Genomic DNA, 27640 nt, shown 5'->3' on the forward strand with positions numbered 1-27640 from the left:
TTGCTGATTTCAGTGGCAGTTGGAGGTGCTCAGCACCTTGCAGGATCGGACGCGTAAATTCTGTAAAAGCTTCTGCAATTTTCTTGGTTTCTGAGAATTAAAGAACAAAAACCCTTGGGTCAGTCAGCGCTCGCGGGGCCAGATTTTGGCGGTGGCTGGGCAGCATTTAGTGCAGCTCAAGGGAGGAGTGTGCAGAGATGGTCTGAATCCATCATGAGCCTGTGATCCTTGGCTGGCCCCTAGCACAGCGTTGACTAGCCAGCTGCCTGTGGCCCCAAGGGCTGTTCCAGCATCTGGGAGTCCCCTGAACGTGGGGTGCCCTCTTTCCCCAGGAGTACCAGCGAGGGGGCAGTTCTGTAGTGGCCAGGCAGGCCACCTCTGGAGCCATGCGCAGCCCGTGGAGCAGTGCAGAGCTGTTCTAAGGCAGCTGGGGATGGGGCTGGTCAGTGTCTTTCAATACGCTGTTCATCTCACCGTGGGGTATTTTACTCTCTTTCAGAGAAGCAGAGTCTTTCAAGGAACAAGGAAATGCTTATTATGCCAAGAAAGATTACAATGAAGCATACAACTACTACACAAAAGCCATAGGTGAGAGCGACTGTTTGTGACCGTGGTCTGGGGCTCGCTGAACCTGACTTCCGAGTCCGAATGGGTTGTGGGGGAAAGAAACCAGCATATTGGTCAACTTGCGTTGCTAACGGCACAGGTTGAAGAAACCTCTTCCGAGTGTCCCGGTGACACAGATGTGTTAGTTACCGTGCGCAGTCTCACCAGACTTACCGTGAACACTCGCTGCGTGGTGTAGCGCCGTGTCTGTGTCTGTTCCAGCCAGGCTATTGAGTGGGATCTCTGTGGTGTTACGGATTGCATGTGGGCTGAGCAGTGTTGCTGAGCACTGAACAGGATGCTGTGTGATTTCCCGTGCTCTTGTACAAGGGAACTCCAATCCCTCTGGGGGCTCCTAACTAGAAACGGTTGACTCTAGGTAATTTTTAAGCTGCTCAGGTAGGGTATGAACTTGGAAACAGGGAATGTGATTTTGAACCCAGCAGTGACCTTGTAAAGTGCTCTGTCGACAATCTGTGTAGCCCTTTGCATTGCACTAACTGGGATTGCTGTCATGTCTTCTCCAGACGCATGTCCTAACAATGCCAGTTATTACGGGAACAGAGCAGCCACCCTGATGATGATGGGGAAGTTCCGGGAAGCACTGGGAGATGCTCAGCAGTCAGTCCGATTGGATGATACCTTTGTACGGGTAGGTGACCAGCCCTTCGGCGCGTGGGTGTTACCAGCCTTGGGAATCCCCGGCGCCAGCTATTGCCATGTTTTTACTGTCTTCTCAGGGACATGTACGGGAAGGGAAGTGTCACCTCTCTCTCGGGAATGCCATGGCTGCCAGCCGCTGCTTCCAGCGAGTTCTAGAACTGGATCACACGAACCCTCAGGCACAACAAGAGGTAAAACACGCTCTGAGATCCAGATAGCCCCCTCCTGGGGGCAGCAGGATTGTGCTATGGAGCCTTTCGCCTCTGGGCTGCAGAATCAGGTTAGAAGTGACTAAATGGTGTCACTGGGGGGGAGAGGTGAAATGAGTTGGGGGGGGTCTCAGTCCAGTTCTTAGCAGACTGATACCCACACTGCCAAACTGCCTTGATGGAGCTGTGGGAGCTGGACTGGGCAATCCAGGGGAGTGGGAAGGGGGGCAGTGTGGGGGCACATGCCCTCCTGTTGTCTGTGCTATGCTTGGCCTGTGGTTAAGCTAAGGCCTTCATTCTCCAGGGCAGTCAAGCCAATCCGATCCCAGGTGCCCACCATTAAACTGGTTTGAGAAGAGCAGAGGTAGCTCCGGAGTATTGTTGTTCCTGGGGCTGCTCTGCTGTCCTGGGTGCTGGCTGGTTTAAACGCCATCCGACGGCGGTGCAGCGCAGGGGAGTGGAAACCGACCGTGCCCTCCTTTCTTGCAGCTGAAGAATGCGAGTACTGTGCTGGAATACGAGAGAATAGCTGAAATTGATTTTGAGAAACGAGATTTCAGGAAGGTAAAACCAACATGGATCTTTTTTTGTCACATTATTGCCAGAAAACACTGATCTGGCTGGCTCAGCAGGGGTCAGGGGCTGTGTCCCCTCTAATTTTTTATGTCCATGTGCAGAGTGAATTTTATGATGTGCACCAATATGGAGGTAGCGTATAAAGCATCACCTTCATATTGGTGCACATAACAAAATTCATGTGGTGGGGGTGGGGCCGTGGGGTTTGGAGTGTGGGAGGGTGCTCAGGGCTGGGGCAGAGTGTTGGGTGCAGGGGGTGAGGACTCCAGCTAGGGGTCAAGGCTCTGGGGTGAGGCCAGGAATGAGGAGTTCGAGGTACAGGAGGGGGCAGAGGGTTGGGGTGTAGGCTCGGGTTGGGCCAGGGATGAGGGGTTTGGGGTGCAGGAGAAGGCAGAGGGTTGGGATGGGGGCTTTGGGGTGGGACCAGGGATGAGGGCTTCAGGGGCAGAGGGTTGGGATGTGGGCTCTGGGGTGGGACCAGGGATGAGGGGTTCAGGGTGCAGGAGGGGGCAGAAGGTTGGGATGCGGGCTCTGGGGTGGGACCAGGGATGAGGGGTTCAGGGTGCAGGAGGAGGCAGAGGGTTGGGATGGGGGCTCTGGGGTGGGACCAGGGATGAGGGCTTCAGGGTCAGAGGGTTGGGATGTGGGCTCTGGGGTGGGACCAGGGATGAGGGGTTCAGGGGCAGAGGGTTGGAATGCAGGCTCTGGGGTGGGACCAGGGATGAGGGGTTTGAGGTGCAGGAGGGGGCAGAGGGTTGGAGTGGGACCAGGGATGAGAGGTTCAGGGTTGCAGGCTGGCCCGGGGCTCCCCCCACCCCTGCTGCCATCTCTCACCGCAGCAGATTGGGGCCGGGGGAGAGGTGCTGCTCCCCAGTGGCAGCTCCGGTGGACCTGGGCTGGGCTGGGCTGGGGGAGGGTCTCCTCTCCCCCAGCGGCAACAAATCCAGGGCAGGTCCCCACTGGGGCCAGCGGGGAGAGGGCCTCTCCCCCCTGCGGCAGGTCCGTGCTGGGGGACAGGCATCTCTGCCCGCCACAGCCCTGAGCCTCCGTGGGGATGGCAGAGCTTTGCTGACCAAGTGCTAAACTGGCCTGGTGTGAATCTCCTCACATCTGTTAGCCGCGCAGGGTGGGGCTGGGGTGTAACTCATCAGATTACGTTCTCAGCAGCTGTCCTCTAAGACATCCCCAGGCTCCCTATTCACGGAGCAGCAGGTTCTCTGCCAGCGTTAAAGGGCTAAAGGGGGACTGCATAGCTCTTCTCGGCATCCTCCACTCCTGTTTCTAAGCCTCGCTCATGCACTGCCTTCATGAGAGCAGCTGTGAAACCTGAAAGACACATCTGCCCTCAGACACCCATGTGTGACTTCAGTGGGTGTATGTGAGGTCAGGGTTTGGCCCAGGGCAGGAGACCGTGTCTTCATCACATCAGGGTTAAGGGCTCTATTCATAAGAGCCTGCAGGAGGAGATACCTGAAGCCCAGGCTCTGGATTCTGTAATAACTCCTCGTTCTGCTTCATCTGATTGGCCTGCTGTGCCAGCTGCTCTTCACAATCTGGATTTTGTATCTAGGAATAACTCTGCCTGTGTCTCCGTCCCTCACTTCTCCATCTCACTTCGCTAGGGATGTTGGCATGAAACAAAACCTTTGTTTCTGGAGAGCTGCTCCTGGTCCTTCCCCACCCAGAAGGCGTCAGGCTCCTCGATCTGTAGCATCTCGGTGCTTCCCACAGCAGCGAATTGTGATGTCACAAACGGGGGATTGAGAGCCCGGCCCCAGGAGCAGATGAACCTTTTGTGGAACAATGCTCCTGTTCTCATGCAGCTGGGCCCACCAGAGAAACAAGAGCTGGAAAAGACCTATTAGGTCACCCAGCCCATCACAGGCCAGTGCGGCTTCGGACCCTGCCTGGCATCTTGTGCTTTGCTCAGTCCAGTTCCAAAAGTCTCTGTCGATTGGGTTTCTACTGCTTCCCGCACTCCCTACCAATGGGGAGGGAGAAGTGCAGGAAACATAGGAGCATAATGGTCTGTTCAGAGGGTTTTCTTAGTGCCTATCACCATAGTATCAGAGGCCTTAAAAGGGCTGGGTTCATCTGTTGTTGTCAACGGGGCACTCTGTGACCCTTCATTGTGTGTGTGGTGCTTGGGTACCCCGGAGATGGGCTCGCTAGAAATACAAGACGAGCTGCAAGTCTTCATAAATGAGGGGCCTTTAGGACCCTACACATGGGGAGGCTTCTACTGAAGTGTTTTTTCAGCTATTGAGAACGCAGTTGTCTGGTTCTGCATGGTTCAGTTTGAAGACAAATCTGCCATCCCAGCTAGTACAGAGAGAGCACCATCCCTCAGATCTGACTCTTGGCAGTTTGCTTTGTTCCCACTTGCTTTTCTTCTTTCACTAGGTCGTGTTCTGCATGGACCGTGCTTTGGAGTTTGCTCCTGCCTGTCATCGGTTCAAAATCCTCAAGGCCGAATGTTTGGCACTGCTGGGTCGCTATCCAGAAGCACAGTCGGTAGCTAGGTAGGAACCCTGACATACTGATGTTCCAAGAGTCACTTGCTGGAGGATTCTCTGCACCTTGAGCTCTTTAAACCACGATTTGATGACTTCAGTAACTCAGACGTAGGTTAGGGGTTTGTTACAGGAGTGGGTGGGTGAGATTCTGTCGCCTTCAATATGCAGGAGGTCAGAGTAGATGATCATAATGGTCCCTTCTGACCTTGAATCTGAATCTGAGTGCTAGCTCAGCGTGAGTTTGTTCAGCCTAGTTAGAAAGCCCTGGGGGCGGGGGGGCGTTATGTGATGGAAACTCACGTGTAATAACTTACGTTTCTCTTGCAGTGCAAGGTGTGGTTAGGAGAGATGCTCAAATTCCACCCCCTGCCATTTAGCCTTACTAAGGCCACCTGCTTAAAAACCACACTGGGTTTCCCACCGTGTCACTCGCAGGCCTGCCTGCGCTTCCCAGAGCAGCACCCTGGGCTCAGGCTTGGTAAAGTAGCCAATGCCTTGGTGAAGCAAGACTGTTCTTGCTGGTTAGAGGGAAACGACATCTCGAAAGTGCTTAGACTTGATTCTGACTGTGCATGTCTGGCTATTCCAGTGACATCTTAAGGATGGACTCCACAAACGCAGATGCCCTTTATGTCCGAGGTCTTTGCCTTTACTATGAAGACTGTATCGAGAAGGCCGTGCAGTTCTTCATCCAGGCACTTAGGATGGCCCCTGATCACGAGAAAGCATGTCTCGCCTGCCGAGTAAGTACTGGGACTGGGGAGCCAATGGCTTATCATGAATCAGTTCTGCTCAGACGAACCCTTCCCCATTTCCTGCCGTGTTTCCCCTCCCCCTCGCAGAGGCTTTAACCCTCCACAGATCTGCAGTAGCCAGCGCATCAAGTCCTTCCTGAACTCCACCTGCTGCGTCCCTGTGAGGTAGCCACTGACAGACCTCTCCAGGGTTAGGCCACTCTGCAGGCTGCTGCTGCTGCTCTCTGGAGCAATCCCAGATCTCGCGGCAGTTCTGGATACTATGTTTCTAGCCTCTGACTTCCAGTGAAGTCTGACATAAGCTGTCCAAACGTGAAGATCTGCAGCTGACTTGCAGTTGAAGTGTTTTTTCCTCCCAAGTTCCTGCCCCGTCCTCTCTCCTCCAATTTAGTTCTTCTTCACCCACCTTTCCAGGCAACCCAAAGCTGGGTACGCTGTAAAACGTTGGGTTCCTTCCATTTCTATAATACAACTGTTTCCTTCCCTGCTGTGTTCTGACCTGGAGCCTTAAACGGTCGTCTCTTCCCATGGGGAATGGCTGAGATTGACACTGGCTGTTTCTGAGCAGTTCTCTATGCAGAAAGGAGCTGGGGTGGTGACAGATCTGCAACTTACATGGCCTTGGGCTGTGTTTGAAAGCAAGTTAGAAAGCGTGTTGTGGGATCAGTGAGCCTTGGGCTTTGATGTCACCTCTGGAGCGTCTGTGCTCATCCCAGGGCACTTTCTCTTTCAGAATGCCAAAGCCCTTAAAGCAAAGAAAGAAGATGGAAATAAAGCATTTAAAGAAGGCAATTACAAACTAGCATATGAACTGTACACAGAGGCACTGGGGATAGACCCAAATAACATAAAAACAAATGCCAAACTCTACTGTAACCGGGGGACGGTTAATTCAAAGGTAAGACCCAGGCAGTGTTACAGGTGGGCGTTCATCCTGGGAGCTCAAGGCACTCCCCAGATATAAACCGCCTCACCATGGAGGAGAAACCCTGGGATACAGCCGAGGGACCGTTCGTTCCAGAACGAGGCATGGTGCCAAATTTCTCTTTTGTTGAAGCTACTTTGGCAATGCTTCTCCATCCCTGCTGGGCTGGATAGTCCCCACTGGTACCGCAGGCCAGGAGCTAGGCTTCATGCTTGCATGGGTAGGTGCTGGTCCCAACAGCGTGGGACACAACTGTCCTGAAGACGTGGGGAGGTGTTAGGCCTTAGATCCCCTTCTTGCGTCCTGAGAACGAGACGTCAGCACCCACAGGCCACTTCTTGTCCTTAGTTCTGTCGGAAAAGAAAAGCTGCCAGTCCAAAGCCCTGGCACCCTTGCCAGACGTCAAGAAAACTACAGCACAGGAGTTATTAAACCTAACCCCACTCGAGCAATACCTCGTAATCACGTGACCCATCCAGTGTGAAATCCGAGCCCACTGCCTCAGCATTCAGCCATGCCTGCTCAAACCAATGGGCTTCGGAGCCTGCCCAGAACATGGGGCCGTGGGAGTGGGCCCCAGAGCTGGCTCCAGGAGTGTACTGCTTTTGGGGGGTGTTCACACTTGAAAACTGATAACGTGGTTCTCCCTTCCTCCCCCCAAAATTGTCTTAATTTTTGCCAATTTGTAATCCCACCTGGGAATTAGTTTGGGGCCAAGTTTTGCCCCCACTCCCTGCCGACCCCCACTCCCTCCTTTCCAAACACATGTCTAAGAAGCAGCAGTTGGTGGTTTATAAAAATCAATTTGCTGCTTCTCCAAGTGCAGACTGAGTCCCAGTATTTCCTAGGGAGTTCGAGTTCTGGGCTGGGGTGGGGAGCAGAGTCCTGGCCGGGAGTTCACCTCCAGGCTATTCCGTGAGGCAGAGATGGAGGGTCTGAAAGGGGATGGGCCAGACAGGTGGAAAACGGCCTCTCCAGATGAGCCATGTATTTATGGCTTTCGTTTTGCATGGGGATCGTAGCTCCATCTCTGCAGCTTCAACGTAAATCGTATTGAGATCCATCCCCTCCAGGGGATTCATGTATAACTGTGTGTCTGGCTTTGTAGCTTAGGAAACTAGAAGATGCAATAGACGACTGCACAAATGCAATAAAACTGGATGACACGTACATCAAAGCGTACCTGAGGAGAGCACAGTGGTAAGCAGGCCGGGTCTGGGAGGTTCAGTTCAGGGGTCTGCAGTGCTGCTTGGCTGGCAGAGCTGAGACCAGTTTCACGGGGATGAAAGGCAGCGTGTGTGAACGCAGGCTCCGACTGGAGCAAGGGCTGGGCCTGCTGGCTACGGGAAGCCTGACAGCACCGTCGGGGACCTGATGCCGCAAGCTGCCAGTCACATTTAGCCTTGGAGCCGGTTATGTAATCAAGTAGCTTAAAGCAACGTCCTGTCCCCAGAGTGGTTGAAATCTCACTCTGTTAACCTGACTTTGAGCCTGCTGTGAAACAGGGTTGGCTCTGACCCATCGCAGGACCTGCCTTTCATGCCTCCCTGTAAAGGGCCGATCTCTCTCTTCCAGGGCCAGTGGCTGTGCTGCCCTGCTCTGGGTTAGGTTCTCTGAACCAGCACCCTGGGCACGGGGCACAGCCTGGGCATGAACGCCAGCACTGGGGACCCTTGCTTTAGGGATGCTGCTGCTGCTTGGAGAGTTGGCTGTCCCTGCACAATGTGTTCTCAGATGCAGGGGCTGAGGACTTGCTGCATGGAGATGAGTTTCAATGTCTATTCAACCATCTCCATCAGAAATTCTGCATTTCCCTTTTCCTGGGCCCCTGGTGGTTCTCCTGGGTAGTGTCAGAGCTTCCTGGGCACTTGCTAGGCTGAAAAGGCCACTGGGGGCCCCCGTCAGATCATTCTGTAAGTTGACGTGCAGGATATTTTTCTTCAGGTTGGCTGCCCCGCCCTGGGACTTGGTGCTGTCTGGTAATGCAACAGTGTTACATGTCCATCAGCCAATAGACAGCCACCGTTGAGCCCTCTGATAATTTGGGGTATTCACAGAAATGCCTCAGCACTCGTAACTGTCCAGAGTCGATAACGAGTCTAACTCTGCTCAGTTTCCTGGAATGCCCAGTGCCTGCCGGTAGTTCCTGCACCCGGTAAATGGATGAAGCAGGTCTATCAGAGGTGGCTTCTTGATTTGCCAGGATTCCTCCTGCACAGGGAGACGGCAGGTGCATGTCAGGCCAGAACACGGGCTTAGCCTGCCAGGGTTTCCTTTGCAGGCCCCCCTGAGAAATGCAGGTAGCTGGGCTGTGAGCTTTAGTCTTCACCCTTTGCATCCCCGCTTGGGCTCCCCTACTGAGCCCCTGTGCTTCTGCTCTGCGGGTCCTATGCACATCTTTCCCTCGGGAGCTTTATCCCTCCAGAAGCATCCAGATTTACCCCCTGCTGCTGTGGTTTTTGTTAGGCTCTGTAAACTCTTCCGTTGTAACAGTTGTTTACTTGCATAGTTACATGGACACAGAACAATACGAAGATGCTGTGAGGGATTATGAAAAAGTTTACCAGACAGAGAAAACGAAAGGTAAAAGCATCGGCCCTCGCATTCCATGCACACGCCCTGCCCCTTGACAGACGTGTTTCTTGTAAGGTGGGAGCGCTCGTAAACACTCTGAATTACTATCGTCCACCTGGAGCTGCCCCCTCTCGCTTTAATACTGCCCCTGGCTTTGTAGGGATATTGGGAGAAGCTCTGGAACAGCTACTTCATGGCATCGTGTAAGAGTTTGTTCTCTCCCAGTGTTGGGAGGGCAGGGGTAGAGCTTAGTGAATGGTTGGTGCTGGACTGAGACCCAGAGTGGCATGAGGGTCAATTCCTGGCTGTGCCACAAATGCCAAGTGCCCTTGGGCAAGTCACTTGATTTCTTTGTGCCTTGGTTTCCCCACTGGCCTGCTAAACCCAGAGTTGTGAGTTCAGTCCCTGAGGGGGCCATTTAGGGAACTAGGGTTTAAAAAAAAAAACTGTCTGGGGATTGGTCCTGCTTTGAGCAGGGGGTTGGACTAGATACCTCCTGAGGTCCCTTCCAACCCTGAGATTCTCTGATTCTATATTTGGTGCTACGGTTTTATTGACACACAGAGGGTGCTGCCATTTCCCTGTGCGTAGCAGCCAGAGGTGTTTTAAGATGGTGCCGGGAGCACCAGGCACCTGCCAGGGGCTCAGGGAAGTGGGTGTCGCTGAAAGAACGTTAACATTGAATCAGCCTGGGCTGGAATTTTCCAAGGAACCAGAGTTAGGTGCCCATACCCCAGTGACTAAGCAATTCACACTTCTCTGGAAATTGGGCCTTCGCTGAGCCATCTCTGAAGTGCTAGGCCTGAGCACAAGAGTCTCCTCTGTTCTCAGAGATGAAAAGCACCTGACGGCGCTGCCTTACAAGCAGAAGCAGCACACGATGGATGGTTTGGCTTGGGTACTGCACCTAGTGTAATGCCAAGGGATTGTCTTGTGAGTGGGGATTGGGGAAAATCCAACATGCGGCCTCTCGAGTGGCTATGGCTGCCTGTGTAGTACCTAGGCCCCTGGTTCCCAGCCCCCGGGAGTGTTCAGTATAATGATGTGAGTGCACATACGTTAATGGAGGGGTCTCGCTACGGACAGCGAGAGAGAACCTTTAATTCTCAAAGGGTGCTTTCCTTCTGTTGCTACGAAGGCTGCGTGTGATACGAGGTGCTTTCCTTCTGCCTTGCTTTTCTCTCTAGAACACAAGCAATTCCTAAAGAATGCACAGGTGGAACTGAAAAAGAGCAAAAGGAAAGACTACTATAAAATCCTCGGGGTGGACAAAAATGCCTCCGAAGATGAGATCAAGAAGGCCTACAGGAAACGGGCACTCATGCACCACCCAGGTAAGAAGTGTTTCTGCTGTTAGCTTGCAGCTCACTGCTTTTGGTTTTTCAGGAGCAGAAGTTAACGGACGAGAGAATTTCAGAGGAAGCACTTTCCCAGCCTTCAGAACCCCCCTGTGGGCTGTATTGTTTGAGTTCTTTAATGACTGTTTCAGCAGGATGACCACGGTGGCACAGAAAAGCTGATGGTTGACGGGAATGTGCAGTGTTTTCCAGCTACGCTTGGCGCATTTGAAAGCTGCTTTCCTACCTGTCTTTGCCCCTTAGACCGGCACAGTGGGGCGAGCGCAGAAATACAGAAAGAAGAGGAGAAGAAGTTTAAAGAAGTCGGAGAAGCCTTCACCATCCTGTCAGATCCCAAGAAGAAGGCTCGCTACGACAGTGGGCAGGATCTGGAGGAGGATGGCATGAACATGGCAGGTAAGTGCTCGATAAGCATGCGATGCCAGATCTGCCTTCGCTTCGGGAGGGGGGGGGGGCTATTCCTTACCTTGCTTGCGTTAAACGCCTGCTGATGTGGGCAGCCGGCTATGTTTGATGGCACCATGAACGGATCGTGGTCATGCTGAGCCGGTATTTGGGAGGGGAGATGGCCAAGGAACACTTGAGGGCTGCCCCTAGCTGTTGGTGATTCAGCAGATGGCATCCTTCCTTCTATCGGTCCTGAATCAGTGCCCCAGCCTGTAGCTAGAGGGCTCTGTTCTGCTGAGGAGATTCTCTTCCATGGGTGCTGACGGCTCGTGGTGCCTGCTGGTTGCATGATGTTTATCCCAGCAATAAGCCTCTTGGCCAGTAGTGTCCAGGCCAAGCTCTCACTCTAGCAGTTACTCTGGTGACTCCGGTCGTCTGCGCTCTCTGCCCTAAACCCCTGCAGCGCTGCTCCTGCTGCTGCATTTCCGCTGTGTACACACAGCTTGTGTATCCTGTTGGGAAGGACCTTAGGATCCTTTGTTTACAAAGATGTGAAATGACACAAGCAGTGTCTCTAACTTACAACCCTCTTCTCCCGCCATAGATTTTGATGCTAACAATATCTTCAAGGCTTTCTTTGGTGGGCCAGGTGGCTTCAGTTTTGAAGGTAGGTGACACATCTTTCCACCAGCGTGAGAAATGTTTGTGCTGTTCATATACGTGACGGTCACATTAACATCCCAGCCGTAAGTCAGTGATCGAAAGGGTTCATGTTTGATTTCCCGGCTTACGTGCGTGGTCTGTGCAGTGCACCAGCAGATGGCTGCTTCTGGGGCCCCTGTAGCGAAAAGCTTCCCCTCGAGGTGTGTGTGAACATGGCACTAATGGTGTTCTGTTGCTGAGAAATAGGCTTGGTTGGGTCACTGACTCTGGTAGGGAGGGTGTCTGATCAGACACGTTGCATAGCTAGCCTGTCCTGTCTCCTGTTGGATGTGCACAGTTCCCAGGGGCCTTCTGGAGGGCCCGGCCTATTGTCGCTGCATTTGAGTTGCCCAGGGGATGTTGCAAATGGTGTTATGCCCCACGCTGACCATCCTTCTCCTGTGCATGGTCAGCTCCCCATAGATTGCATGCCTCTTGGCACAGGGGTGGCTTGTACAGCACTGAGCATCTGGTCGGCACTTAACCAGCATTAATAGCACCCACGGGAGAAACTCAGGGACCCCTAACCTGGGACCCCTGACTCGCCCTTGCAATCCTTTCTCCAGACCCCTTAACTTACCAGCACTGACCCTGTGCCAGCCTCACTCCGTTCCCGTTTGTGTGGCGGAGTCAGACTGCCCGGAGCCCATCCCTTGTGTTCCTGTCCAAGGGCTGCATGTGAGCCCAGCGCCCCACGGATGTTCGAGAGCCTTGTTCTGAAGAGACTCGGGAATGCTAATGCTTCTCACTTTCTCTTTCAGCTTCTGGGCCAGGAAATTTCTTTTTCCAGTTTGGCTAAACTAAAAACATACAAACCACAAACACCCACCTGAAATGCTCGTTTTAACCTTGAATATGGACATAATTAGACTCCTGCCTTCATCATGTCTCATTGTACTTAGAGCAGTTTCATTTTCTCAGTTGGAGACCTCTCTGTTGTGTGCTTTGTGTGAGAAGAGGAAACCAATGCTGAAGAGAGGGGGGCGGGGAAGGCTTGTGAATTTTGTTTTACTGTTAACTTTATTAAAAAAAATAAAATGTTTTGAATCATTTGGTCCCTCCATGCTGGCCCATGTTTTCAGACTGTTCGGACTTCCTCCAGGGTCCTGTTGCTGGCAACCCAGCTTGTTCATGGCTCCTTTTGGTTGGTTCCAGAGTGCAGGATGGCACAACATCAGGGTTTCTGGAACCCCATTTTCACTTGTAAGTAACTGAATCGTAACAGGGTTTTTATAACATCCAAGCAGCTACGTCCTGTTTGCCAGCTGCAGTTTTGTTTGCTGTGGCTATGCGAGAATGTACACCCGGGCATTAATGTAAATGATAAACAGGGATCTTAATGTTTTTGTACTGGAGAGAAATCCTCCTTCAGATTTACGGGAGCCGCCGATACGAGAGAGCTCCCTATGGGGCAGCTAGAAATGAGTGCTCTAAATGCGCCCACTCCAAGACACCCCGTCTTTGTTTAAGGGGATATTTAATTTGGTCTGGGGTGAATTTCTTTTCAGTTCCTCTTTATAATTCATTCACTTGATCATTTAATTGCAGCATATGAGATTAAAAAATGGCTTTGCTGGGTTTGATTGGTTTGTTTCTACGGTCTAAAAATAGTCTTTATGACGTTTTTCCATATTGCATATCCGTAATGCAGGCTGCCCATTTCCAACTTGTAAAAACGCACAGCATGTTTGAAGAATGGTTACTATGGGCTCAGTGAACTATTGGTAACGTTTACAGAAATTGGTGTCTGTTTTTAATGTAACACAACTGCGTGAGTTTTAAATGGCATTCCAAGTGTTTTACAGGAACAAAGAAATTCCAAGTTGTAGCAGAAACTGTGGGCTGATGGTGCATAACTTGCCTCACTGCCTCTTTGTGCCAGCCTGTGTGATCTGTCGATGAGCTGAAGCCAGAGCGGCATGCAGACACGTACTCCCGAACACAGAACTGACGTGCTTTTAGAGCGTTGCCTGGCTTCTCACGCCAACACTGCCCTTTGGTGTTTACTGTGGATTGGGGTCATGCCCTGCCCTGATACTGGCTGTGAGGGGAGCCTGGCTCTGTGGAGTGATTCCTGTTTCCATATAGTAAAGAACTCATGTAACTAGAATCATCTCCACTGAACGAATGCGCCACCTGTGAAGTAGTTTTGGAGATCTTCACAGTAGCCTTATGTCTGATGGGATTTTCAGTGGCCTTTACCATAGATGTGGAGTTTGCGTTTGTAGAAATAATTGCTAGATAAATGCTAACCAGCACTGGCCCGAACAGGCAGAACCATTTCTGAGGAAGATTCTCTTGTGATTGTGTTAAACTGCAATTGCTGTTTTGTAGAGACAGTTGTTGAAAAGCTGCATCTCGTTTGGCTGAGAGTGCAGACGGGTTGTGCATAAATGTAAATGTAAGGACGTAGGTGGTACTCGAAGAAATCTTTCTATCTAGCAGATCTGACTGGCTGACTGACTTTGTGTGTGGTATTACAGAAAACAGTTGACTTCCAATTCACATTCCCTTAATATCTTCCCTCCAGTCAAGGGCTGGACGCCTCCTTCAATTCAGTTGGCTGCAGGATTGCCAGATTGCAATGCCAGGCATGTGTCTCTCTCAGATGGCATAGAAATGCAGGGTACTGCCACCAAAAAAGTAAGTCCTGCTGCTGCTTCTATCAGAAATATGACAATCTGCTCTCATGGAGGGCAGATCTAAGGGCTTAATTCCAGTTATTGCAGCCCAATATCAGCAAAGGAAGTTCATGAGCCAGCACTGAGAAATGGTTTAGAAGACTGAGACCCCCACAGCATTTATTCTTCTCCCTCACACCAGTGTAACTTGATGGACTCAACCTTGTGACTCTGGTGTAAGGGAGAGCGGAGTAGGGTGCCAGAATCTTACCAACTCCCGTAGGTTAAATGTCTTGGGGCATAAAAGTTGATCTGCATTTTGAAACTTTCTGTGGTTTTTTTGCAAATCAAAGTTTACGTGACATCACTTCGGTGGGATGTTCGGGATTCACAGCTGCACCGTTTGGAATCATCTCAGATTCTATGAGCAGAGTACAGAGACATTTCTTGCATTTCGTCAATGTTCTTTTTTAGTTAAGTGTTGGCTGACTTCCCTGCTCCCCACTTCTAAAAAAGACAGTTCTTTCGGGCGTGAAGAGGGGACATATACACAGCAGATATTTATATGAACTGTACACGACTGCATGATTTATTGTAGTTAAATATTAATATGGTGAGTGCCAAGACTTTTTAAAAAGCACTACTGTGAGACTAAACGTGAATGCAAACTTCCATTCACTTTGCAGAGTGCATTCTAACACTAGTGGAAATTCAGTAATTGTACTGTTATCTCAGGACAGTAGCAAATGATTATTGTGGCACATGTATATTAAAATTGCAGCCTCCCTCTTGTGTTAACACAGTAGCTTGGACAGGGGGAACTTTCTTTCGGACCATATCAGCCTAGATGTGTGTGTGGTTTAAAACATTGCAGTCACACTTTACAGTTACTGAGCTGAGTGTTGGGTTCAAATCCTGGTCAGGCACAGACACAACCCGAACTCCAAAAATGAGTTTAAGAACATTAAGCTGCTTCTAGCTCCCTTTCTGTGGGCTCTTTCTCGGCTGACTGTGCTGTGTCAGGGGGAGGGCTCTTTATCAGCACACTTGGAGTTTTGCTCCAAGGACGGACTTTTTTTGGAGCTACAGGCTCTGTTTAATGCAACTATTTACAAGAGCAATTTGCAGAGATTTTGGGGGCAACATAATTAAGTAGTTCATGAACCAGTGTAAGTCCCCAGAGCACTTTGGCATCCAGCTAGAATGAGGATTGAGAGCCACTTGGCTGTAGTTTCTTTCCAGCAATCAGTGTTTACCAAGCTGGTCTTCAGATAAATGAATGACTGAAGTATTCAGACCACCCAGTGGCTTGCTCTCTTGGCAGATTACCTCCTCACTTCTTTAACACTAAGGGTTCGGCAACAGATCTGCTTTGAATAGACTTGTGTTCTTCCAGCTCAGAAAAACAAGTTTGTGTGTCACGCCACCTTTAGATTCCCTGGTCTAGTGCTAAAGTCCAGCTCCCTCAGTACTGAAACTGGTTCTGAAAAGCAACAAACCCAACGCTAGTAAGAACTATGACCCTGCTCTAAATCTCAGATCATTTACATGCAACAGCAGCTCTGCTGGGAGCAGATTTTCCCGTTAGAACCTACTCCCTAGAACAGAGGAACATACATATGGGTTGAGATAGTAAGTAGGGAACCTTTTGGCTCCACCCTTCCCTAGTTTTCCCCAGCTGTGCACACAGTTGGATACGATCTTCCTGATAAGCTGGGTACTGGCACACAGAACTGACTGCATCCAAATGCAGACTAGTAGCGGGAGTGCTAAGCTGGCTTGTCTGTTCCACAAGTGGTAGAATGTTGTTGGGCTAGAGCTTTGGTTGATGGCACAAAAATACTGTTGTTTGTCAGCTTCCATCTTTCACATTCTGTGGCTGGGCAGGCACTGTGACTGACAGGCACTCTTAAACTGATACCCCCTCTTACTCTCTGCTTTCACTTAATGGCTCGTGCTATGCAAGAAAGGTGAAAATGGTAAGAGTGTGAAGCAATGCTTTTGCAGTGCAAAATGGCAACCTGAACACCTTTTGTTGCATGCATAATATCTGCTTTATTGTAAAGAGACTTTAAAGAGTACTAGAGGCAAAAGCTGATACAGATGTGAAGCCCCTCAGAGAGGACATCTGCCCCTGTGCTGTAGTATTTAATTGAATTTAAGGAATAGAGTCTGTATGTTTACCTCAGCGTAAAGATTTAGCCTCTCCCTGGAGAGGAAGGTTATTGCATGAAGCAATCTGTATTCTAGATCGCTCTCCTAACTGCCCAGCCCTCTTAAGGCAGGCTTCACATTGGTATAAACACTGTCCCTCTTCGGGCCCTTTACCTTTCTAGGCTGTGAAGGGTAAAAAATGTGAATATTTGTTGTTTACTTCATTAGGCATAATTCATATGATGTGTTTATATGCAGAATCGCAACCAGCCTGAAGCAAAACCATGTGCAATTGGTTTGTTCTAAACTGTATATGATGTACAAACTAATAAACAGTTCAACGAGGAGCGTGTGACTGTTCTTGACCAGGCAAACGAGCCAGGCTCTCCAGCTACCCCTGGCTTAAAGTTGGGCCCCTACTGAGAAGGTCCTGTCAGGGGTTTTCAGCTCCAGCCTGGGAGGAAGAGTTGTGGGGGAAACGCCATTAAGGAGAAGGCAAGTTCCCCCAAAGGGAGTTGTACAGATGTACAGAAGTTTGGCCTGCTCTGGCAGGGATCTCCTTTTATTCGGGGCTTCCCCTGCAGCGCACACTGGAGCTCTTGTCGGTCTGTGGGTGAGCTCTGGCCGAGGCAGACACCTAAGTTTCTCTGCTGCAGTGAAGGGAAGCAGAGTAAAGTGAACTGTTGTCAGTGTTCTCACCTGGAGAGCAGCGGGGCAGCTGGGAGGTGTTTGTTGTTTTCACCAATAAACTCACCCAATTGCAGAATTTGATATGCCACCAAGTGAGCCCTAAAGCTTCCCTCAGTTTTGTTTTAGATGTTCAGAGGGGAACCAAAGAAACTCCCCCACACGGATCTGGGTTTTGGTAAGTGACCTCCTTGCCCACACATAGTTAGGGTTGTGGTGTCACGGCGCCAGATCCTTTACTGCTGTGAATCTTGCACGTGCATGTCAGACACAGTAACCACATTACGACTGGATTTATTTCAGTACACTTTACAGTTCACGGGACACTAAGCCATAGCATGAATTTACACTGCTTGTTCTGACCTGAATTGATTAGTTCAGCCAAATGTTACAGGAGGGTAATGACAGCAAATATCTGTGATCAATAGGCAGCAGCATTTGGCTATGTTCACGTGAGCAGAAACAAGTTTCAACTATAATTAAAAAATGTAATAACTGAAATGTTTGAACATTAGACAACCAGCTGGAAAATTGAGATTTAAGCAGGTTAAGTTATGCATAAATTACAATGCCACCATTATTTACTTCCTAAGTAACATGTTAGCTTCATGTACTTCCATGCTAATCTTAACATTCAAAAGAATTAGACTTTGAATCCAAAGCAGGAAAACCTATTTTGCATCAAGTACAATTTAGTACTTCAGACATGATTTTAGTTTATATAGGATCAGGAATTAGAGATGGAAAAGACCTATTAGTTGATCTATTCCATCTCCCTGCCAGGGCAGGATTGTTCCCTACAATATACATACAGCAGTGCTTTGTCCAGTCTACATTTAGATGTCTCATATGACAGTGGCTCCTGTAGAAGGCAGAGCAGATCTCACTGCTAGGAAATTTTTCCTGATTTAAATTTTTTTTTTCATGATCTTACCCATAGTCGTTCCATTTAATAGAGCTTCAATTTGAAACTGGAAGTAGATCCTTCTCCCACCCACCAATCCACTTCTTGCTTCTCTCACACCCCCGGAAGTCTTCGAGCCATTCTAGTAGCACATGAAGTTAGGGTAGGCCACACTGCTAGCCATGGGGATGCAATCGATTGACCCTGCCGAATGGAGCTTCTTAGACTCCTCTAAGTACATACCTAATCCTTGTGCTTGTTGACCAAAGCCACTTGGAGCACTTGTCCCCCTCCCACCGAGGCTTAGTGGTTTTAATCATCAGTTACCCAGGGCAGTATGTTCCATGAGCCTGTGGGGGACTGTACCAACTTAAAGTTGGGTTGAACTTTCAGTTTCAACTCACTTGGTTTCATAAAATGAAAAGTAGCTAAAAACTTTGGTCCACCACTGTCTGAATCAGTTATTACGGTCACATCTAAGGATTGTGGTCCATAGGGAAATTACAAAACATGTAGACTATCTGGAATGATCCTCTGAGGGATGAGACCTCTCTACAAAAATCTATCGTTTTAAAAAGTCATTCAGCACTTCAGTTATTTAGATATCCTATTTGGTCTACTTAACTATCAGAAATGGTGGTTTAGCCACTTAGTTTTCCTTTACAATCAGATCACCAATTTCCTTCCTGAGGGCCAATACATTGTCCCAGGAGAGACACTTCATACTAGAGTTTGCAGAAAGGCTACTTTAGTACACACAACTTTCTTTTTACAAATTTATAAAGGTTACCCAAGTTATTGTCTTAAAAAAAACAAAAAAACAAACCATACCACCGCAGGGCTGGAGCACCTAGATGATAGTGCAGGGATTAAAGGCAGAGCCTTGCTTGTTACTGCCCTGAGTAGGCACTAGCTTTCCCTTGCCATAGTAACCTGAGAAAATAGCCTTCACTTCAATCTTTTTAGAAAGTAGGAGCATCCACATGCCATTGCCAAAGTACTGCAGTTTCCCTCCACCAATTTCCTCAATTTCATCACCTTTGGTCCCTGCCTTTTCCAGCTTGACAAACTCCAGCAAGTCAATTCCAGTCTGGACCGGTTCTATGCCACTGGCACAACCAAGGGTAATGTGGGCCCGGCTGCCTTTGGGCAGGTTGTCTGTAGGCAGTATCTTGTCGACGTCTCCCGGCCACAGCAGCAGTTCTTGCTCACTCAGTTCCACGCGAGCACCAGCAGTTTTTGTTGTGAGGAACAGCGCAGAGATAGTCAGGGTAAAGGCTTTTCCGTAGGAAGCCTTCACCACCTAAGGGGAAAGAGGACCAAACAGTCTGAATCCAGAATAGGACTTTAACAGACTCAATGTGACATTAACCTGCCCTGCCAAGCCCCTTCAAAGGTTTACGCAGCCAGATCTACTACTTTGCCTTTTCAGTTAGATTCTTCACTGATCTCCTCTGAGGAATTCTGCCACATTCCATGTATATGCTACAAATTGTATCATGAATAACTGCTCTCCTCGACAACCTTAGTTAGGGTCTTTCACTGGCTTCTCCAGCACTCGGTATGGTAATGAAAACATCATCATGGTTACAGGTCACTGTTTTCTCTCTCCTCCTCCTCCCTCTCCCCCTTTTGGTCATCTTAATTTATGTATTTTAATTGGAACCTCAGGCTGATCAGATATGGTACAAAAGATGGAAGTGACCATACCTTAACTCACGATCACTCAGAACCAAGCCATTAGAGAAGGACTCTAGTACTTACAGGAAAAAAACCCATAAGACCTTGCAGTTAGTTTGCAGGCAAGATGAAAAGTTCTTCAGTGCATCTCCCTGTCAACGTTATTTCTCGGTCCCAAGGAGTAACAGACTTACTATTTCTCTTCTAAACAGGCTGTCAGGTGAGCCAGCTTCACAAGTGCTGTTGTGAGGGGGGCATATGCAGTCGCGCTAAGGTTTTAGAAAGCTGCACAGCCACACCAAATCTACCAAGGTAAAAGGTTGGCGTAACATACACACGTTTTGGGAAAAAAGACAAAAACAAGAGACTAACTTCTTGTTGTGCATATTCATCAGCTCCCATAGCCTTTCCAAAGTCAGTAAATTTTGTTGTACAGTGCAAGACGCTGGGTGGCCTTTTCGCAAAGTAGCTGGTCAGGTCCAATTTTACTTTGGGATCTTCAGCAGGAAGAACTGCAAGTGTAGACAAGCAAAATTACTACTGACAAATTAATATTCATTTTTCCCTGCAAATACTCATTTAAGGGTACACTTAAGGTTTAATTTTACTTAGAGCTGAGTGTGCTACTCAGCAGTAGAAAATGAAGTATTCTTTATCCTCACAACTCGTGTAGTTCAGCAACGCAAGCTTCCTTGCACTGCTAGCCAGTTTGCCTAAGCCTTGATATTGCAGGGAATCACTTTAGGGGCAACATGATGTTTCAGTTCATTTTTATTCAATCCTTGGCCTCTCTCCTCCAACTAACTTCACATAGGCCATCACAGAAAGCAGGTGGGAATGACTTGATTATTTCCAGTCTACGCTGCATTCAAACCTGTGGGCTGCAGGCTCAAAGTTCTATATCCCCCTGCAAATCCCCTAAACATCGGGTTCCAAAAACTTTAAATTTAAGAGGAGGTGGGTTGTGCTTCCCTACATAAAAATGATTTAAAGCTGCTTCTGCTTTTTGGACAACATGCCTTGTTGTTCTAATCAGTGTCTTTAAATACAACTTGTGGAGAATTTAGACTGAACTGGAAGTGTTACTTTGGAAGCTGAGTGGGCAAGTTTGTTCCCTGTGTTGTCTACTAAGTGGTAACCTTCCCTCTGGTTAGTAGAATAAAAAGCTTGGTAAAATATTTATATACATACAGTACTTAGACTCCTTTTTGAATACTTTAAGACTTCCGAGCTCATCTAAAAAGGCTTGCCCAGTCTTCCTCAAGTTCTCAGAACTCTTTTTGCTCAAAAACCATCCATAATACAAAGGTAGGAAATCTTTCTCCAAGCTTGGTTTCATCTTCTTCAAATCTTCCACTGACAGTTTCCACTGATTCTTATCCTTAAGCTGCAAGCAATCCATCTTCCAAGGTGTTTTGGGTTCAACAAAGAGGACTTTAAACTGGTATTTGTCAGCAATATCAAAGAGTTGGTCTAGCCGTTCCCGGTCATGGTGAGTATCATCCACAACAACAACACTGATGTCTCGCTTGCAATAGTCAACTAAATCCTCATCCAACTTTGAATAATCTTCAGGAATGGAGCTGCTTATTGCAGGTGTAATTTTATAGGTATCGGCAGAAATGACCTTGCAGGCATCCTTATACTGGTCTTGAATAGCCTGGGCAAGAGTGGATTTCCCACTGCCAGGCAGACCTCTTATGATAAAAAGGGTTTTAGATTCTTTGACTGTAGAAATGGTAGTGTCATCATCAAGGAATGGAAACTGCAGATTTTCAAGCCTCTCTTTCGATGACTGAGTAGACATTTTTCTAAATATTTTAGGCAGGAATGTATGGCTCTTCCGGGTAAAACCTCTGTTCTGAAAGTTTAAAAAAAGAAGTTAATTTGTATTATTTTTTGCTATAACAATCCAAACAGATACCATCTTTCTGACACTAAACAATATCACTGTTTGAGTTCTTACTAGACTGAAGCAATTTTTTTTGCTATTCACATATGCATTAAATGGTCCATTGATAGTTTTAAATGATACTATTATGTTATAATTCTGTGCCACCATTATCATATTAAACCTCAGCTGCTTTTCTCAGCTTACAGTGCTCTGAACAACTAAAACAACTTTGTGCTTAAATGTTTCTGCTGACTCCTCTCCTAATGGGTCAGTGACCCTTTTAATCTGAATTTAGAAGAAAATTAAAATGTAAAGGTGTAGGCCTGCCTGCCTGCTCATTTATCTGTGGATTTGCCTTTTACTAGCTAGATGCTCACACCTGTTTCAAAACTGGCTTGTGTGGGGTTATACCATTGCAAACTCCATGCTTATACAGATTGTTTACCCTCCTTGAATTCTAACATACCAGACACCAGTTCATGGGTCAAACTCAATTGAGTCTATCTGAAAATTTAAAAAAGCTGTAAGGTTACCATATTTAAAACTTTTATTCAAAGACACTGCTCACAGAAACTTAAATATACCCTGAACAGAAGTGAAAGCTCATGCTATTGTGACAGCTGTTGATGTTGGGAAGATTCAGTTAAAGAACAAAAACTAAAATGCAGACTGCAAAAAGGTTGATTTGATTTTAAGTCTGATATTTTACGCAGTCGTTCTCAAACTTTTATACTGGTGACCCCTTTCACAGAGCAAGCCTCTGAGTGGAAACCCCTCTCCTTTTATAAATTTAAAAACACTTTTTTAATATTAACACTATTATAAATGCTGGAGGTGAAAGAGGGTTTGGGGTGCAGGCTGACAGCTTGTGACGCCCCATGTAATAATCTCACGACCCCCAGTTTGAGAACCCCTGCTTTACAGGTGTTTTCCAGTTGCATGTAAGAGACCGCTTAGAGAGAAGTCTGCCTGCAGGAGTGCGTGCTGACTGCTGCACATCATGCCAAAAAGACAGTTTCCTCTTGGATGCTGTGCAGAAGGGCCCCCCTGGAAATGCCTCTGAGGTAAGATCTTTATTGGCAGCTACCTGCTGCAGGGTAGAATGATTTTTTTTGTGGTGGTGTACTTGTGGCAAAGACATTTAAAGCCCCACAATCGGCATTACGTGAGACTGAAGGGAACCAAAACTAGTGCAATCACTAGGATTCTACAGAAGCAAGTGCTCCTGGAAAAGCCTAAGAGGCAAATGTTTGCATGATTCTGCCTGTCAGCATTTTGCACTGCAAGCAGGATTCAAAATGAGGTGTGGTTACTCTGGAAAGAAATTAGATTAGGATCTTTCTACGCAGGAGTAATTCAAAATACATCAGAATTAAACACTGGCCTTCATGAAATCGTAAGACATTTTGGGGTGGGGCTTGGTCCTGCAGTGATGTATTATCACAAACTCAGCATTATGACATCACACAAGTTTCTTTGACAATATACTGTGGAATCCCTATAGGGCCAAGTAGAAGCTGGAATTTGAAGACAAAGGTATTTTAAAGGCACGAATATTTTCAATAGTACCAGCAGGGACAAAGATTTTTGTAGATGTTAAATAGCCTCTTAATTTCCTTCTTGGGCATATTCTGGCCACTGAGAATGGTTAACCTGCTATGGAGAACAGCTTGGTTTACCAGTGGTGGTTTCACTACAACTAATTAGCAGAAGCAAGTGTGGAGTCAAATGCTAGAGAAGTGAACAGTTTCACTGCTGACTCAAAGCTTGGATCATCTTTTACTATTCAAATATTTATTTGGTCTGTGGCAGAAGGGACGTGCTTGATTCTGCTCACCAGTACTCATGGGGTAAAGACAATGTAGGCACGTCTGTGGAAACTAACATTTTGCTTGTATCATTCTCTCCATCCTTCTTATGTGGTTTTCTTCGCTTTTAAGCAATTTGGGACAAGGGCTGTGTCTTTCTGTATGTCTGAGGAGTGCCTAACACATTTGCGGGTGCTACTAAAATATAAATCCCTTTAAAACTGAATGGAAGCTATAAAATTAGGATGATGAACTCAAAATGTAGCCCTGTAACTAACTGACCATTGTGTATTATTGGCAGATTTTAGGCAGAACGTTTACCAGAGAAAGTAGCTCATTTATATTCAAAAGTGGCCTTGGGCCTTGTTTGGAAGAATGGTACAATCCACCTGGAATTCTCTTGGGAGCTTGGCAGAGCCAGTATTCCCCCTTGGTAAGCACATGCTACTTTTTACTCATTACAGAGGTACTTGGTGTCTCATTTCATCTGCCAAGCTCTTCGTCCACATCCAAGTGGTCTGAATGGGAGCTGTAAAACTTGTTTTTACATCTAAATGTTGGGTCAGATTTGAACTTGACAGGGTCCATTTAACCTCAGCAAGTATGCAGGTAATAAGTGAGAGAAATTGAGTAAGAGCTACAACCAAAAGAGACCATTTGAGCGGGGCCTACATATAGTATTTGGATTGTGACTGGTTTGCAGTCAAACTATTTTGATGAAAACAGCTGTTGGTGAACAGCAGTAACTGAGGCATTTTTTTAAGATGCAAACAAAAGAACAATAATAGAAAACACCCTCAGCACCCATTGTTTATCAGCCAGCTTTAAATAATAAGCTCTTTAATGAAACCAGGCCACATACAAAATGGATAGACAATGGTACCACACAAATAAGTCTTAAAGGAGCAGTTGGCCAGTTTCTGATTAAACAATCTATTCAATTCAACACAAGCTATGTCACTTCTCCCCTTCCCCACAATTGTCCCTACAAAGCTCCTATTTATATGGAAACAAGTATTTGGTCTCCCTTCCAGGAAAGAGGATGAATTTTAAGTGGCACTGGTAAGATCTGCAACAGTGTTTTACTCCCTGCTAAGGGGGGGGGGGGGAGTAAAGCAATTAGCAAACTCTTTTCTACTAGACACGACCAGTGAGGGTTTTTCTAGAGTGCACCGGCACTGAGGTTATGAGGAGAACCTCTAAGCACTGGTGTCCCAACAAAGGATTTAGAAAAATGGGTGGCATTAAGATGTCTGTTAAATGTTGCCCCTCACATCACCTCACTTGACATTCTGCCCTTGGTCGCCTTTTTTAAGTAGTTTACGATAGAGACCTTTTGACTTTTTACCATCTGTATTGCATACATCACATCTTGGGAACCATACAAAGGCTAAATTCCAGTGCGATCTGTGCCAGTGGGTTTGGAGCTATGTTAGAGAGTTTAGCAGAGTATCTGTTCTCATTCTTAATCACAATACCCATTTCTGCAGGTGGCAAAAAGTTGCCTGTCTCTTGGTTCAAAGAGTGGTGGTCCCAGGAAATGAGATTTGAACTTTTCTTTATAGTCTCATTGGCCAGGTGTCCTATGCAGGACACTTGCTCAGGTTTATTTTCCCCAGCACTCCTAACCCTAACGTATGTTTCAAACACTCCACAGTGCAACACATTGTCCATAGCACAAACATTGGGGGGGGGCAACAGTTCAGCACTGTGCTTGATGGAGTTCCTAGGGTGCGTTTGTTTAATCGCTGCCACCAGCTGCAAGGGAGATTGGAGTGGTTTACATGGCTCCAACGGAGACATCCCCTCTCTTGGTCGTCTATTGAACCAGTCCTGTCACAGTCTTGCTAAAAATACTTCTGAAGAACAAAGTTTTCCCCTTTTCACTATAGTATGCTAGACCAAGTATTAGCTATTTAAAATGTCAGTCAACCCCCTCTAAAAGTTCCTTGTGTCCCTTTCAAAACTACATGATTCTGACATTCTAGTAATAGGTCTACCCTGCTTGTTTCCTGAACAAGAAACATGAAAGTTTCCAGAAAGCTCATTTAATGGGTCAAGTGTCAGAGGGGTAGCCCTTTAATCCGGATCTGTAAAAGCAGCAAAGAATCCTGTGGCACCTTACAGACTAACAGACGTTTTGGAGCATGAGCTTTCGTGGGTGAATACCCACTTCTTCAGATGCATGTAGTGGAAATTACCAGGGCAGGTATGTATGTGTGTGAGAAGCTGCTGCCTCTTTCCTTGCCTTCACCCAGAGAGTTTGTATTTAAGTGAGAATACAAGTCCTATCATGCTATACCTATGGGAACATGCACTTTTAGTACTGAAAGTGTCTTGATGAAACAACAGCAGGAAATTGTTTGGGGGAGATGGTTCTAAGCTAGACTGGCACTCTCAAATGTCACTCTTCCTGCAAGTGGCTCTGTCTGAGCAGACCTTTACCTGCCAGCCAAGCCCTGGGAGAGTTCAACTGCAGGAGCGGGGCCAGCAGCTGTTGCAGATTGTCTGTTCTGTCCCCCTAGTCACCCCTTCCCTCTAACACCACTCCCCAGTCCCCCCAGGCACCTGAAGAGCAACATGAACGGTTGGGAATTCTGCCACCAGTTACACACAGCTACACAGCATGGGATCGATTACAAATTATGGAGTAGAATACCTGCCACTGTGCAATGCATTTCAGCAACATTTAACCCCTCACTCACTCACCACAGAAAAGATTCACAGGGCCCCAAATAAAAGAGGAGACCTTACGTTGTCAGGGGAGCGCCAGCAGGCTCTCTCTGCCTCAAAGATGAAGGCTGTGACGATCTTAGCGTGACTGTTTAGCATGCAATTTGGCACTTTACAAAGATAGCGAGCTGCTCGGAGCAGGGGCTGCATTAATCTGCCTTAGACAGTCACTACGCAGCTCAGAATTTGTAGACGCTGCTGACAAAGGGAAATGAAACCTACCAGGGCCTCTCTCTCTCTCACAGGCGGATGGTTGTATGAGAAATTCAGCTGCCTGGGTGGCTTTAATTTTCTTCCTGTGTTTACAGACATACGCTGTGGTGGTGCCCTTGCAGGGGGGGCTGGCTCTAATTTGTGCTGTAAAGCTCTTCGCCGGGGTGAGGGCGCATGGCAAGCACTCAGGCTGGACCGCGCAGGGATCCCCCTGAATTTCCACAGCCTGCGCACCCTGCCTAAGGTGACCAGATGTCCTGATTTTCATAGGAACAAGCCTGATACTGAGGCTTTGTCTTATATAGGTGCCTATTCCCCCCCGCTCCCCGCCCGATCTTCGCCTGATTTTTCACACTTTCTACCTGGTCAAAACCCACCCACCAAACAGCCCCCCCGCCCCCCCACCACACACACACACCGCTCACTGTACGCAATGGATGTGACTGTCCAGAAACTAGCGCTCCCTGGAGGACTAGCTGAACCCCCAGCTGGGAGAGTCATGGGGGGGAGAAGTTCACCCCATTGCTATCCCAGGGCGCTGTACCAACCTTGCAGAAGGGCCCCCAAGCCGGGGGGGGGGGTGTCCTACTGACCAGCAAAACACCTCACTCACCCCCCCCACTGTGACCCCGTATCGCCATAGCATATGGCCCCCTGCACCTGCTCCTATAGCCCCACATGTAACCCCCTACCCCCCCCTTGCCCCTCACAGCCCCCTCAGACACCTACCCCATATAGCCCCTTACCGCCCGCCTACCCCCTATAGCCCCCCCACCTATCCTACAGCCCCCCTCAGACACCTACCACCTATAACCCCCCACCTCCCCTACAGCCCCCCTCAAGCACCTACCACCTATAGCCCCCCCTCACCTCCCCTACAGCCCCCCTCAGACACCTACCCCCTATAGCCCCCCCTCACCTCCCCTACAGCCCCCCTCAGACACCTACCCCCTATAGCCCCCCCTCACCTCCCCTACAGCCCCCCTCAGACACCTACCACCTATAACCCCCCACCTCCCCTACAGCCCCCCCGACACCTACCCCCTATAGCCCCCCTCACCTCCCCTATAGCCCCCCCGACACCTACTACCTATAGCCCCCCCTCACCTCCCCTACAGCCCCCCTCAGACACCCCCTATAGCCCCCCTCACCTATCCTACAGCCCCCCCGACACTTACCCCCTACAGCCCCCTCAGTCACCTACCCCATATAGCCCCCTTACCGCCCACCTACCCCCCTATAGCCCCCCCCTCCCCATAGCCCCCCTCAGACACCCGCCCGCCCGCGCGCAGCCCGGCCCCAGCCCGCTCACCATGGCGAGGGCGGCGCCTGCAGGGGCTGCGGGTGCCGAGCGGAGCGGACGCGGCTGTGTCACGGGCCCGCCCGCCGCGATTTTCATACCCCCGCCGGGGTGGGCGGGCGGACGCGCGGCGGCGGCAGGGCGGGAGGCGCCCAATGCGCAGGCGCAGTCCAAAGGCCTGTCGACCAGCCGCCCCTAGCGGCCAAGCCGAGCATTGCAGCCACCCCCACCCCCCAACCAGGGCCCGGTTTGCACCCTGAGCTCTTAGCAAAGGGGGGCCAAGCGCCATCCCCACCCCGCCTGGTGGGGCGAGAGCCCGCGGTGTCCTAACGCACACAGCTGCCCTGCACACAGACAGGCGCCTTCATTCACACA

General features: G+C 48.7%; 2 protein-coding genes across 4 annotated transcripts in view; one reads left to right on the forward strand and one right to left on the reverse strand.

Moving 5' to 3' along the window:
- The window catches only part of DNAJC7 (DnaJ heat shock protein family (Hsp40) member C7), a 28951-nt gene extending 12558 nt beyond the window's left edge, over positions 1-16393 (forward strand). The window contains exons 3-15 of the mRNA XM_030541397.1: positions 500-588; positions 1134-1258; positions 1347-1460; positions 1968-2042; positions 4458-4576; positions 5160-5313; positions 6059-6223; positions 7359-7450; positions 8760-8833; positions 10012-10158; positions 10426-10578; positions 11174-11236; positions 12033-16393. Of these exons, the coding sequence (XP_030397257.1) occupies positions 500-588; positions 1134-1258; positions 1347-1460; positions 1968-2042; positions 4458-4576; positions 5160-5313; positions 6059-6223; positions 7359-7450; positions 8760-8833; positions 10012-10158; positions 10426-10578; positions 11174-11236; positions 12033-12070 (1408 nt within the window). The 3' untranslated portion in view covers positions 12071-16393. The remainder of the gene's footprint in view (positions 1-499; positions 589-1133; positions 1259-1346; positions 1461-1967; positions 2043-4457; positions 4577-5159; positions 5314-6058; positions 6224-7358; positions 7451-8759; positions 8834-10011; positions 10159-10425; positions 10579-11173; positions 11237-12032) is intronic.
- A 617-nt stretch (positions 16394-17010) lies between these two features.
- On the reverse strand, positions 17011-27367 carry CNP (2',3'-cyclic nucleotide 3' phosphodiesterase). Of its 3 annotated transcripts, none has more exons than XM_030541404.1 (4): positions 27278-27367; positions 20509-21178; positions 19690-19829; positions 17011-18940 (listed from the first exon to the last, which is right to left on the reverse strand). In XM_030541404.1, the coding sequence occupies exons 1-4, from the start codon at positions 27362-27364 to the stop codon at positions 18488-18490; spliced, it is 1350 nt and encodes a 449-aa protein (XP_030397264.1). In that variant the 5' UTR covers positions 27365-27367; the 3' UTR covers positions 17011-18487. The 3 variants fall into 3 exon arrangements, with proteins under 3 accessions (XP_030397264.1, XP_030397263.1, XP_030397262.1); XM_030541403.1 differs by lacking the exon at positions 27278-27367 and adding an exon at positions 25975-26238; XM_030541402.1 differs by lacking the exon at positions 27278-27367 and adding an exon at positions 25774-25950.
- Positions 27368-27640: the final 273 nt, after the last annotated feature.

This window comes from Gopherus evgoodei, chromosome 23, assembly GCF_007399415.2.
Source record: "Gopherus evgoodei ecotype Sinaloan lineage chromosome 23, rGopEvg1_v1.p, whole genome shotgun sequence".
In the NCBI taxonomy this organism is placed as follows: domain Eukaryota; kingdom Metazoa; phylum Chordata; order Testudines; family Testudinidae; genus Gopherus; species Gopherus evgoodei.

Excerpts from the sequence above, each read along its gene's own strand:
- CNP (XM_030541402.1), bottom strand. The coding sequence starts at position 25,902 with ATGCAGCCCCTGCTCCGAGCAGCTCGCTATCTTTGTAAAGTGCCAAAT. Across the intron at positions 21,179-25,773 it reads GCTGGCGCTCCCCTGACAAC|AACAGAGGTTTTACCCGGAA; the intron begins GTAAGGTCTCCT and ends TTAAACTTTCAG. Across the intron at positions 18,941-19,689 it reads ATGAATATGCACAACAAGAA|GTGGTGAAGGCTTCCTACGG; the intron begins GTTAGTCTCTTG and ends CTTTCCCCTTAG.